Raw genomic sequence first — 12,962 nt, forward strand, 5'->3', positions numbered from 1 at the left:
TATGAAAGAACCAAAGAAAGAAAAGAGGAGTGTGTTTTTCTATGCCGCATTCTATTTCACCGTTTTGAATCATCATGCATAGCAATTGTTTTATTCATACGTCCTTCCTTCCTTCCTTCCTGCCTGGCTGCTTTCGCTCCTGCCTGCCTGTCTTCCCTCTTTCCTTCCTTCTCTCTGGCACTCCTACTCTACTGCCATCCATCCCTCCTTCCCTCTCTTCCTGCATGCCTACCTGCCTTCCCTCCTTCCTTCTCTGCCTGTCTGCCTGCCTTTCTTCGCTAGTTGCTTCCTTGCTTCCTGCTAAGGGAAGGATGCATTATGCTAGGTCCATTCCTCAACCAGGAGGACGAGAGGATGTTACTTGTCAAGTTTCTCTCCTTTCACCAGTCCAACATGGCCAATCTGCCAGGGCCAGAGGAGGTTCTAGGCGGCATAGCTCTTGGGGTCATTGAGTCCCGCAAGCATGACAAAGCGTCATGCTCAGGGTGAAAGCTCGTAACTTAAAGGCTGTTCTGTTTGTATTTGGTTTTTTAGCTCCAAGCTAGGTAATGATTTTTATTATTACTCTCACCTGGCTTCTTAGTTACGATACTGTTAGGTGAAACAAGACAGCTGAATCATCAAATGCAATATTAAAAATATCTACAGTCGAACCTCTAATAAGCGGCCACCCATTAAAGTTAACCCCTATATATTACGCGGCCAGTAATCAAAGTCCGGATGAGAGCTTTTCTATTTTTACCTCTATTAAGTGACCAGCCCCCTTCAAGCAACCATTATCCATTTTCCCGGCCATTTTCCCGAGAGTGGCTGTGTAATAGGGGTTGAACTGTATACAGATATAAAAGTTAAAACTCACCACTAGGATGTAACCGTCGCCACGTCACAATCCCACCGGCCACGATCACAAGAACAAGTAACCCAATCACTATTGATAATATCAAAGTTGTTGTCGGGATCCCATCATCTTTGGTGGTAAACGTAATAAATCCCTCATTTTCATAATCACCATCTTCGTCAAAAGATCGTTGAAAGACAGCGTATCTTGTGCCTTCTTCAAGCTTTCCGTTTTTATACCTGAAGAAAGCTGAAAGAAAAGACGGAGAGGCACCCCGGGATTAAATCAATTCTGTGGGTGTTCCTATAATAACTGACAAAATGAAGCCCTCCCAAGTCTAGAAAAATGTATCTTGACTTTTATATATTAAAGGGACCCTCCTGGTGCTGGTGGAAGAAACTGAAATGATGGCACTGAAGTCGCAATAACGCAAAACAAACACCACCACCACCACCAACAACAACAAACAAGCAAGCCAACAAACAAACGGTTCACTATTTACTGTTTAAGTCCAGCTTATTAAACTTCAACATTATGAATTATTTTATATTATTATTTTATATTTTAAGCGGGGATTGTCCGAATTTTGACACCATCTTAGGATACAGTGGAGTCTGTTAATAAATCTCTGTTTATGTTCTTTAAGGGGACACGTGCTCGTTGCTCGTGTGAAAGACTATTTTGATAAGGGGGTGGTACTTTGCTACTTTGCAATAAAGGTATATTTTGCCAATTACGATCTCTGATAACTCTGATCAATTTTAATCTCAAAGCAGATCATTTATGAAAACCTGTTGTTCCAGGCTTTCATTTCATTTTTTTCCCAATAAACTCTTCTTTCAATTTTTAGTGTTTTTGCTTTTTGACTTACAGGTTGGGGGTGAAAATCTCAAATGTTAGCCAGCCTAATCTCAAGTCAATATATACGTTCTTATGAATAGTAAATTGAACGCTATCAGATGTGAACTGACTCACATGATGTTTCTCTGCGCTTTCTCTTAGCTTCAGTAACACCATCTCTAGAATAATACTTCCCGTCACCAACAGGAAATGATGTCCTTAACTGATCGTTGGCGAACTCAGCCGTAATATAAGATTCTCCGTTCACTTGGTTATCGTAATTTCGCATGACTTTAATGTATTGCGTGTCCGATGATTTTCCTGGGTTTTACCCGTCAGTTAAGGGTGTGACGATCATCTGATAAAAGCTGTAAAAGAGTGTAATAAGGTATTTTCACATAAGATGGCTGGCAATAGTATCCCGCATTTTGTAGCAGTCATACTCTGATGGATTATTACTACACTGTTATCAGTTTCCTACAAAATTGCTATAAAACGAATGCTCAATCGATGCTGAACACCATTTGGTCATTTTCTTGACCTAGCAGGTTACTATAGCTACAGTACAACCTGCCACACCTTTCATTTTAGATTTAGGTGCTAGAAACTCAAAAACGAGCTCTGTGACCGCCACCATTTTTTATTTTGAAGCAATGATCACATGTTAAAATGAAATATTTTTCAAACTTTTAAAAGGGAATTCAAAGTTACCTTGAGTTATTGAAAACTAAAGTTGGTTCCCAACTGCTTCCAGAAAGTTTGTTTTAAACTTTGAAATAAAATATTAACCAGCTAGTAGTCTTTGCCAAGGTTAGTAACTTTATGTCCTTTATTCTTCAAAATAGAAAATCGTAACGCAAAGCCCGGCTTTGCTGAAGTATATAACCAATGAAGCTTAGCACAGCCTGCGTTACAGGGCAACTGAAGACGAAATTTTAAAACACTTACCTGACTGGTTTGCCATTACTTAACTCTTTCTTAGTTTTAAAGGGAACGGATACTTCTGTTGTTCCAATGTTGCCATCAGGAGGCGTCGGAGCGGTCGGTGGGTCTGAAAAAACAATATAGAAAAAAAGAAAACAAAACAAAAAACAAAACAAAACAAAACAAAAACAACAACAACAGCAAAAAAAAAAAAAACAAAACAAAAAAAGAAAAAAAAAAAACAAAAACAAAAACAAAAACCGAAGGTAGGTATATTAGTTTGATGGGAAATATATAAGCGTTCTCTGACTACAGCGTTGAAATACTATCTGGCAAGGTGAAATTTCGAGAGGAACTGACGCTTGGAAGTTTATCGTTTTTTTCCGAGCCCATATTCAACATACACAAGAGAAGATGAAGGGTGGAAGAGTTAATCCCCTACATGGGCCATATTCACGAAGTAATCCTTCTAAAATTATTTTTAGAAAAGTATGGTGACCAGTTCTTCCCCGGATCCCGGATAATGTTACCACGGGTGTTGCTTGCATCACTTCTTTTGAACAGTTCACCTCCTGCTAACTGTTATTTAGATGTTTCGCTAAATTTCAAAACAATATTGTACATGTACATCATTATGTGCATCTGAATTTTTGTTAAAATTGCTATTTGCTGTGTTTGTGAAAAGGAGCTATATCCTCACCTTCAGTTGTTGCATTTTTAGGACTGCTTGCAGGACCTGCACCCTTCACCGTTGCAGCCTGAACTCGAAATGAATATGTTCTAGACTGCCTGAGCCCATTTACAACTGCTTTCAGAAGGGATGCAGCTACTTCCTTTTCGCCCGTCTCTTTCTCAACCGTGTAAAATATGACGTACTTTGTAATGATACCATGCCTAAACTCCTCAGGTACCGGCTGCCATTCCACCTCGACACTAGTACTGTTCAGTACCGTAACAATCGTTAATACAGGAGCCTTAGAAGGTACTGCAATATGCAAAAATTTCAGTAAGCGTTTGTTAATAAAGTACAAGTAGGTTTAAGTTCATTTGGCCGACCAATGTCGACTTAAAGATTATTACAGTACGTTCTTCAGATACTTGCTTCATGTGCCCCTCCTTGGTTTGAATTCTAGTCGTAATATAAGAGACGGGGGCTTTTCCTGTATGCATCTTAACGAGTATAGGTGCTAAGGTAGAAACGCTCTCCTTTTATGATACTCGTTAAAAATGGCACGACGTGGTTGGTATGTACATGCAGAATCGTCGTATGCACATGTGAGTCATTGATAACCTCATGACGTCGAAATAATGTGATTATTATCTCCAAATTGCTTTAGTTGTAAACAATTATGGGGTCCATTTTTGTTAACTGAAAAATAAGCACATTATCGAGAACAATCGAGAGCAACTGCCGGTTGATACACTTTGTATTGTCTATTGTGGCCTCATTTCTGTCAAAAGAATGCTTCACCTAATTGGACTTCGCAGACCCAGACCTCTACCCTCACTTATTACTTATTGCAAATGTTATTCTTTTACTATCTTGCCATCTTCATTTACTTGCAGGACGGATATGGATGATTACACAACCAAGTGTTTCTACATCAGTGACACCTTAAACTGGGGAATTAATTAAAACCAACCAGTCATCCCAACTCTGCGTCTGTGATAAACACAGGCTTTCTTTACTAGGTGATTTATTCTAACTACCTCACAAATGTAATATGCTTTCGTGTACTTGGTCTACTCACTGCCTTGCTTCGTGCTGACAGTGACAGGAACACTGGCTGGACCATCGCCTTTCACAGTTGCAGCTGACACCTGGATGCTGTATTTCGCGTACCTTTTAAGACCTGTTAACTCAACACTAAGTGTGGATGAATCAACCCGTTTCGACATCTCTGCACCTCCCTGTGTCTCCATATAAATTACTGTATAATAGCGGATATTACCGCGCTGTTCATTGACTGGTACCTCATCCCATGCGACTAAAATACTGGTCGAGCTCGTGTTCTGTCCTCTCACATTTTGAGGAGCAGCACTGGGCACTGAACATAGAAGAATCGATAATAAGAGAGTAACAATGATGAAATCGCAACTTCAATAAACACAATGTAAGAGTTATAGATAACGTCCAAGAAGAACTGAAGCCTTATTCTGAACGACATAGGAAAAAAATGGAGTTTCTTGCAAAGTTTCGGATAATCACACTACCTTCCACGAGTGTCTTGAAACTGGCAAATTTTCAAAATGAACACGTGCCAACTATACGCAGTCGATTGATGCTCTCTAAAATTCGTTTAGAGTAAACACGAGCATAAAGCGATCTTTAGAGAGCTCGCAGATCGCACTGCTTGCTCTTCGTGGAGTGAAAAAATGGTGCTTGCTCACCGTGTTGAAGACGTAAATTATCTCTGCTTTCCTCAAGACATTCAAGTTGTGGCCTCTTTTTGCCATCGTAGGGTTCATGTTGGGCGGGTAATTTGATGGAAATCTGAATACTAACTTACCATCTTGGTTTGTAACAAAAAAATCAGGATCGCTGTAGTTTCCATCGCCCTTGCAGGTAGACGCCAAAACCCTGACACTGTAGTTCATATCCCTTATCAGCCCAGTTAGATTCACCTCACGTGTCGGAAAGTAGACTGTTAAGTTTTCAACCAGTAAAGAACTGATCGCCTGATAGCTCACCGTACAGCTAATAATGATACCATTCTTGTCTGCAGCTGGAACTTCATTCCACCTGACTAAAAGTGAAGAGGAAGTTGTGTCTTTTAACTGTAAATCCTGGGGAGGAGCGCTGGGTCCTGAAAAGGTAATTAGAAAGAATACTTTTTCATTAGCGAACAAGAAGTTATACTGTTTCTGCCAGGAGCCACTTCCCCATGTACATCAATCAAACATGTCTTTGGACTAACATTTGCTACGACCGGTTTTATTTAGCCTTTAGGTGTCAATTTAATTTTGAAGCTCAGTGCAGTACTTGTATTAATTTGCAGACAGGGCGTATCCAAAAGAACATTTCATCGGAGGGTAAAGGGGAGGTTGGTGACAAGCTTTACCTGAATCCTTTAGTTGAAGCCTGAAAATGACCATTTTACGGAAATCTTGTTGAGTTTTTAAAGTACACAATTTCCATGTTATAACATGGAATGCTTAGCAATGTTAGAATTTAAAAATTTAAAAATGGCAACCAGGGATAGAGTGGTGGTCAAAGCACTCGCTTCCCAACAATGGGGCCCAAGTTTAAATCCCAGACTGGACGACAGATAAGGGTTGAGTTTGTTGTTGGTTTTAGCTTTGGCTCAAAGTTTCCTCTCCGGGTTCTCTCCCGTCGTAAAAACCAACATTTCTCAAGTCGTTTTCGATAAGGAATCCAAAAGCCACAGGTTTCCAGATGGTACTGCTGTTATGTTCTTTCCTCAGTAAAAAGATACTTATTTACTTATTTCGTAAAACCTGATCCGTTCCTGGTTATTTAAACCGTACTTATATGCACTCAGTCAGCAAAAAAATGCTTACTATCCTGGTCTGTTCTAACAACAATAACAGGATCACTGGCTGGTCCACTTCCTTTTACAGTAGATGCAAACACAGTGATATCGTAGTTGACGTACTCCTTTAGATTTGTCAATTCGGTTTGATGAACAGAGCCATTTACTTGAACATTCCCGTTGTCATTCTCTGTTTGTGAGTGGTAAGTAATCGTGTAACCCGTGATGATACCATTCCGTTTTTCAGCTGGAACTTCATCCCACATGACTAAGATGCTGGTTGAGCTGCTGTTGTTGCCTGTTATATTTTGTGGAGCACCCTCAGGTTCTGATAGAAAAGTTGAAAACAAGTTAACTTTGCAATGATTTTCACTAGGCTTTTATATATGATTCCTGCAAAGACTTCCAAAATAACTGTTTCTTAAAATTGTCAAGGGCATGCCTAACGTTAGTTGCCTGATGTAGCGCGAATACTGTACATGCGTGATATGCACATACAGAAAACATAAAGCTTGTTGGGGTCAAGTGTCTATTACCAAGCCGTTAAGAAAATTTTCTTCACGTACAACCAGAAGAAACAAAAAAAAAAAAAAAAAAAAAAAAAAAAGCGGCGCGGCTAGGAAGAACTACAAAAAGGCCTGAACGAAAGCAAATGGCCTAGCAAGTGGTTGTTCACTGATACCCTGGAGTACAGGATACAATCCCCTTATTGTTCTTTCAAAAAAGGCACCGATAATGCTGATGTGCTTATGTACACTCTTTATTTAGTTGAAGTTTCTCACTCTTTCCTTTCATCAGCTACAGCTGACCAGGATAAAGAAATGCCAAGCCATACACATACATAATTACATACATATCCTTTATTAAAGTGTCTGGTCGTTCTAGCGAAAAGGCACTAATTGGGAACACCAGACACATATTTTCGTTGACCGTTTAACAGAATATGAAAACTATACGAAAAAATATCTGGTTGGGACGACAAAACGGTGACCCCAGCCGCTTAACAGAGGTGGTCACTTGACCGAAATCTGGTTTGCGGTATTACACTGACTATATTAATACATGTTTCTAGGACTAACAACCGGTCGCTGAAGAGACGGCAACGACTTGACTGTACTCCCAATAGTGGGTAATATCAATAGCTCATGTTTAAAAAACGATCCTTGACCAGTGTTCCCGTGATGATTTGATTTCAAAAGAAAACATCTATACTGATATGATCTCTTACTATGTAAACAGTTTATGAAATTCTAACACCTTAAATTTCTGCCGTCCTTCAAAGTGCACGGGTTATTTTCTTTGAAAAAGTTCCTTTCATTGATATTATTACTTTTTTTGCCTCAAACTGGTGAAAGAAGTTAATTCTACACAGGAAAGGTCAGCTCGAAAGTGATTAACAAACAAGAACCAAGCAGCCACAAGATCCACCATAACAACCACAAGAAAAAGATTTAAATTAAAATCACTTACTGTCCTGGTCCGTTCTAACAACAATAACACGGTCACTGGCTGGTCCATTTCCTTTCACAGTAGATGCATACACTGTGATATTGTAGTTGACGTACTCCTTTAGATTTGTCAAATTTTTTTGACGATCATCAAGACCAGCCGAAACACTTCCATCGTCATTCTCTGTTTGTGATTGGTAAGTAATGGTGTAACCCGTGATGATACCATTCTGTTTATCAGCTGGAACTTCGTCCCACGTGACTAAGATGCTTGTTGAACTGCTATTCCAGCCTGTTACATTTTGTGGAGCACCATCAGGTTCTGATAAAAAAAAAAAAAATTAAAAAAAAAAATAATAATAAAAAAAAAAACAGAGCATGTGAGCACGAAAAGCTTTTTTTCACAGATGGGAGTTGTAGTATTGTATTTTAGGACTGGGCTTAGGCCCATTGCATGCTGGGCCAACGCAGGCCCGGTTACCGTTGTCGTTGTAGTTTCATAGCTAGTATGACAGTCATAGTTTATTAAAGGAGTTCCTGACAGAGTATATTGATTGCATGGAACGAATGTTAATTGAAAAGAAAAAAGTAGTTACTTACTATCCTGGTCTGTTCTCACAACAATATTAGGATCACTAGATGGTCCATCTCCTTTCACAGTAGATGCAAAAACTGTAATATTGTAGTTGACGAACTCCTTTAGACCGGTCAATTCCTTTTCACTTTCTTCAGCACCAGCTGGAACAATGTTATTGTCATTCTGTGTTTGTGAGTGGTAAGTAATGGTGTAACCCGTGATGATACCATTCTGTTGATCAGCTGGAACTTCATCCCACATGACTAAGATGCTTCTTGAGCTGCTGTTCTGGCCTATTATATTTTGTGGAGCACCATCAGGTTCTGATAGCAAAGTTGAAAACAAGTTAACTTTACAATAATTGTCAATACGCTTTCATATATGATTCCTACGAAAAGATTTCCACTCTCTTCACACATTTGTGGTGCAGCACTAGGCTCTGATATAGAAATTTAATTTGAGTTTCACTTGCATAAACATTACTTATACTTTACAATTAATTATTCTTGCTAATATCTCACTTTGTTATACTATTTATTGCATATTTTCATTTTATTTGTCACTGTACAACTGACGATGGATGATGTCTAATCCAAAACATGAAACTGCGGGCACCATAATGGGAAACTGTCTATGAGTAAATAATGCATAACTACAAATAAAATAACCCGAAGTTATGTTTACAAGGAAGTACCATGAGTTCCATCTGTCAAAATGCTTCATTTTGATTAGTTATATGAACAAACATATAAACACTAAAGGCATACCTAATCACAGCTGTTTAAAATCTCAAGTAACTTATTTTTATCGGAAACAAGTGAAAATAAAAGAGGCATTTGGAAAATTTGAGTTTGGCCTCACTGAAATGTGCATTCCTTGGTGGGGAATTTCTCTTAAGATAATTACATTCATATTATGAATGATTTTACTAGGATAACAACAAAAAAAAAATTCACACGTTCTCCACTGAAGAGTTATCAAGTGTTATAATGACTGCATGAACCTGCAAGAAGAAACCGCTATACCAACCAGAAGAAACGTATACTACAATACAAATTACTTACTATCTTGGTCTGTTCTAACAACAATTGGATCACTGGCTGGTCCATCTCCTTTCACAGTAGATGCAAACACTGTGATATTGTAGTTGACGTACTCCTTTATATTTGTCAATTCCGTCTGACGAACAGAGCCATTTACTTGAACATTTCCATTGTCATTCTCTGTTTGTGACTTGTAAGTAATGGTGTAACCCGTAATGATACCATTCTGTTGATCAGCTGGAACTTCATCCCATATGACTAAGATGCTGGTTGAGCTGCTGTTCTGTCCTTGTGCATTTTGTGGAGGACCAAAAGGTTCTGATATAGAAGTTAAAAGTTTAGTTATATTGTAACGAATGTGGCTGGGCCTTAGTGCCTAGTTACACAATGCTGACTACCTGTTTGTTTATTTTACATTTGTCATACATGTATATCTTTTCAACCTTAGTTTCGTTGTGTATCGTGAACATATACCATGACTAACAAATAATGCATTGTGTATATAACTGCTATTTGCCGGCCGGGAGGTCCGTATTGGAAAAAACTGTGCGCGAGGTCTTGAGTATGCGGCGTCGCGCCTTACTCAGTGTTTCCCAATAGGGAATGAGCAAGGCCGACAAATAACGTCTTCGTGGTTATTTCTTATCCACGATATTGCTTTGAAAGAAACATTCGTGTTGAGTTTTAATTAAAGCAGTTCAGGTAAAATCTGGCGTACGCGCGTGTTAGACATTCCGGGCACAAAAAGCGATAAAAAAGCTTGAAAAGTTGCCAAAGTGTTGAATGCTTCCACTTTACGTTGCTCTGCAGTGTAACAAAAAGCTTCAAAAGTTGCCAAAGTTGGCTATTTAGGAGTGATGCATACTCGGGTCCGGATAGGAAAATGTGCACCACTAGAGCGCACACGATAGGTCAATCGGATTCAAGGATTTAGGATTCCGGACCGCTGAGAAGCTGGAGGAAAAAAATAAAAAGAGAAAACGTACTGTACCAGAACGACAACCTGAAGGTTATTACTTACAACATCAGATAGAATCTGTGTTTTTCCAGATTAATACAAACTATGTCATATTGACATATCCATTTTTTTTGACATTCAATGTCATATTGTCTCAATATGACATAGTTGGGCGCAATTTTCCAAGTGTGGCGCATTTTTTGACATTCTATGTCATACTGTCTCAATATGACAGAATTCCTTTGGGATGCTCATTAAATCTCAAAACAAATGAAGTACAAACAACAACTACCGAGCTGTGTTCTCAAGACGTGCGCAAATTTTCATTAAAACTGAATAACAAACATCTCTAGCGTTCTACAATGTGGTCAGTTACTTAAACCTATAAAAAACTTTAACATGTCACTTCGTTTTACCAGAGTCCCGAAGTCTCTTAGTGAAATGGCATGAGTCAAAAATTACCATAACGACCAAAAGGAGAGCTTGATAGGAAACTCTATTAACTACGGAATTACCAAAACATACACCAAAAATTCGCGATAAGAAATATTACTTACTATCCTGGTCTGTTCTAACAACAATTGGATCACTGGCTGGTCCATCTCCTTTCTCAGTAGATGCAAGCACTGTGATATTGTAGTTGACATATTCGTTTAGATTTGTCAGTTCTGTCTGACGAACAGAGCCATTTACTTGAACATTTCCATTGTCATTCTCTGTTTGTGAGTGATAAGTAATGGCGTAACCCGTGATGATATCATTCTGTTGTTCAGCCGGAACTTCATCCCACATGACTAAGATGCTTGTTGAGCTGCTGTTCTGTCCTCTCACATTTTGTGGAGCACCATCAGGTTCTGACGTAAAAAAATGTAAAACCAAGTTTACTAAAGGCTTAATGACCCTTGATAACTGTCGTTATTTACTTTACGAAGATACTTCAGCCTATTCACTTTCTCTGCAAATTAAGTTAATTTGCAAAGAAAGTGAGTAGGCTGAAGTATCTCTGTAAAGTAAATAACGATGGTTATGAAGGGTCAGTAAGCCTTTTCGACGTCACTTACTTGAGAAAAGTACATGAATCAAGGCTATCAGTAAGAAAACTGAGAGGTAAAGGTAACATCAATGGTGGGTAAGGTGCATGTAAAAGAGACTAGCACTACTGAAATTTCCTTTTGCGAATAGATTGACATTTAAAATGCTTTAAGCTTGAGAAAGCAGCCGCCTTGTGTCATTTTCTTGTTACATGTAAGTGACCATTTCTGAAATTTACACCAAGCATCTCTTACAGGCTTAAAAGGGGAAGGTGCGCACTCCGGCCAAAATGACTAACATTGCTAGAGCTTAAGGACGGTGCCTACTAAATACAAAGGTTTTTGCGTCAGATTTGGACCACGCAGAAAAAGTAGATCTTTACAAGGGCTATTGGAATCCACAAAGCAATATTAGGGTAGGCGGGCATTTTTTCGCGATAATTAGCCTTGGATCTCAACAAAAATGCTGACATCAGCATTTTTCTGAAAAAAGAAGGAAAGGATATTTCTTCACAGATTTCCTTAGAATTCACCTTCACATACAGAAAAGCGAACACATTCACATGGTAAATGGTGACATAAAAACCATTTTTGGTATGTTTTTAATAACAAAATTGTTGCTAAAGCGCTTTTAGTCCCTCTGACAGCCTTCCTCTGGTTCAGCTAAAATATAGTTTAAATACCTTTTGCCCACATCCAGAAACTAATAACTTCCATTTCATAACATAAAATGTAGGGGTAACCATGTGTTTTTTTTAAGTTATTGATCTTTTATGGAAACTTTTACGGTGCCCGTTATATTTTATCCTGTCACCTCCCCAGTAAGCAAAACATTTGCGTATCTCGCACTTGTTTAATACTACACTCTATTACTTATTACAAAAACTTAATTTACTTACATCACCATTATCACTACTTACAAATTACAAATTACAGTACCAGTCAACATTGGGTACAACACTAATAATACACATGAAAAAATTACTTGATTCTGATTGGCTAAGAGCAGTGCAGTTCAAGTGTAACACTAGTGCAAAAAGTGTAACATCAGTGCAAAAAGTGTAACACCAGTGCCAATTACACATCGAAATTCTGGATTATGATTGACTGAAAGACAATAGGAACTTTTCTAAGAAAATGATATCACGTAAAATGATGACGAAAATTTTGTGTTGAAACTTTGAAAAAAGTTTTCTCGAAGGAGAAAAAATGGCTTCAAGAAAGATCTTCCGGCACCTCCTCCGCGCGAATTTTTTCATGTTTATATTATTAAGTAATCATACGGTTTTTCTCGTTCAGTTTTGAGTTAATTTGCACTTGTGAGTTTTTCAAAAAGCTGAAATTACACACGCCGAAGCGGCTTGTGCAATTTCAGCTTTTTGAAAAACTCACTCGTGCATATCAATTCCAAATTGAACTCGAAACCGTATGATTACCTATACTAACAATATAACAACCTTTTTAACAGGAGTTCATCCAAAATAAAAATGATATTACTAATAGGGACAAAAATAATAATAATAATAATAATAATAATAATAATAATAATAATGTAGCCACGAGAGTTAAATTTTTCCGTTTTTGGTCGCCTTTTCTTTTTTGTTTTGTCTTTGTCGTTAAAGGTTAACTTTTTGCGTACCTTTTTTGTGCAGTTTTAAATGCAAATTAGTTTTTTCACGTTGTGTTATGTAATCGTCTATTGTTTATCACGTAACCTCGTTAAGTTTATTCTTTTAGTTCAAAATTCCGTTTAAAAGCGTTATAGTTTTTTTATTTGTATTCAGTCGTTGTCAAATCCGGAGTGCCGTA

The 12,962-nt window shown here is 38.1% G+C and overlaps 2 protein-coding genes across 4 annotated transcripts in view; both read right to left on the minus strand.

Annotated features, from left to right (window-relative positions):
* LOC145467441 (uncharacterized) overlaps window positions 1-2,002 on the minus strand; it is a 7,293-nt gene extending 5,291 nt beyond the window's left edge. For all 3 annotated transcript variants that reach the window (XR_014042051.1, XM_081450995.1, XM_081450993.1), the window contains exons 1-2: window positions 1,814-2,002; window positions 860-1,087 (exon numbers count right to left, since the gene is read on the minus strand). Coding sequence is in view for 2 of the 3 variants with exons in the window: in XM_081450995.1 (XP_081307121.1) it covers window positions 860-1,087; window positions 1,814-1,967 (382 nt within the window). In the remaining variant the exon portion in view is untranslated. The remainder of the gene's footprint in view (window positions 1-859; window positions 1,088-1,813) is intronic.
* LOC145467313 (uncharacterized) overlaps window positions 1,981-12,962 on the minus strand; it is a 152,889-nt gene continuing 141,907 nt past the window's right edge. Inside the window, exons 33-42 of the mRNA XM_081450853.1 lie at window positions 10,680-10,976; window positions 9,186-9,482; window positions 8,145-8,444; window positions 7,567-7,866; window positions 6,125-6,424; window positions 5,113-5,409; window positions 4,354-4,650; window positions 3,303-3,587; window positions 2,627-2,729; window positions 1,981-2,046 (exon numbers count right to left, since the gene is read on the minus strand). Of these exons, the coding sequence (XP_081306979.1) occupies window positions 2,007-2,046; window positions 2,627-2,729; window positions 3,303-3,587; window positions 4,354-4,650; window positions 5,113-5,409; window positions 6,125-6,424; window positions 7,567-7,866; window positions 8,145-8,444; window positions 9,186-9,482; window positions 10,680-10,976 (2,516 nt within the window). The 3' untranslated portion in view covers window positions 1,981-2,006. The remainder of the gene's footprint in view (window positions 2,047-2,626; window positions 2,730-3,302; window positions 3,588-4,353; window positions 4,651-5,112; window positions 5,410-6,124; window positions 6,425-7,566; window positions 7,867-8,144; window positions 8,445-9,185; window positions 9,483-10,679; window positions 10,977-12,962) is intronic.

Source organism: Orbicella franksi, chromosome 14 (assembly GCF_964199315.1).
Source record: "Orbicella franksi chromosome 14, jaOrbFran1.1, whole genome shotgun sequence".
NCBI lineage: Eukaryota > Metazoa > Cnidaria > Anthozoa > Scleractinia > Merulinidae > Orbicella > Orbicella franksi.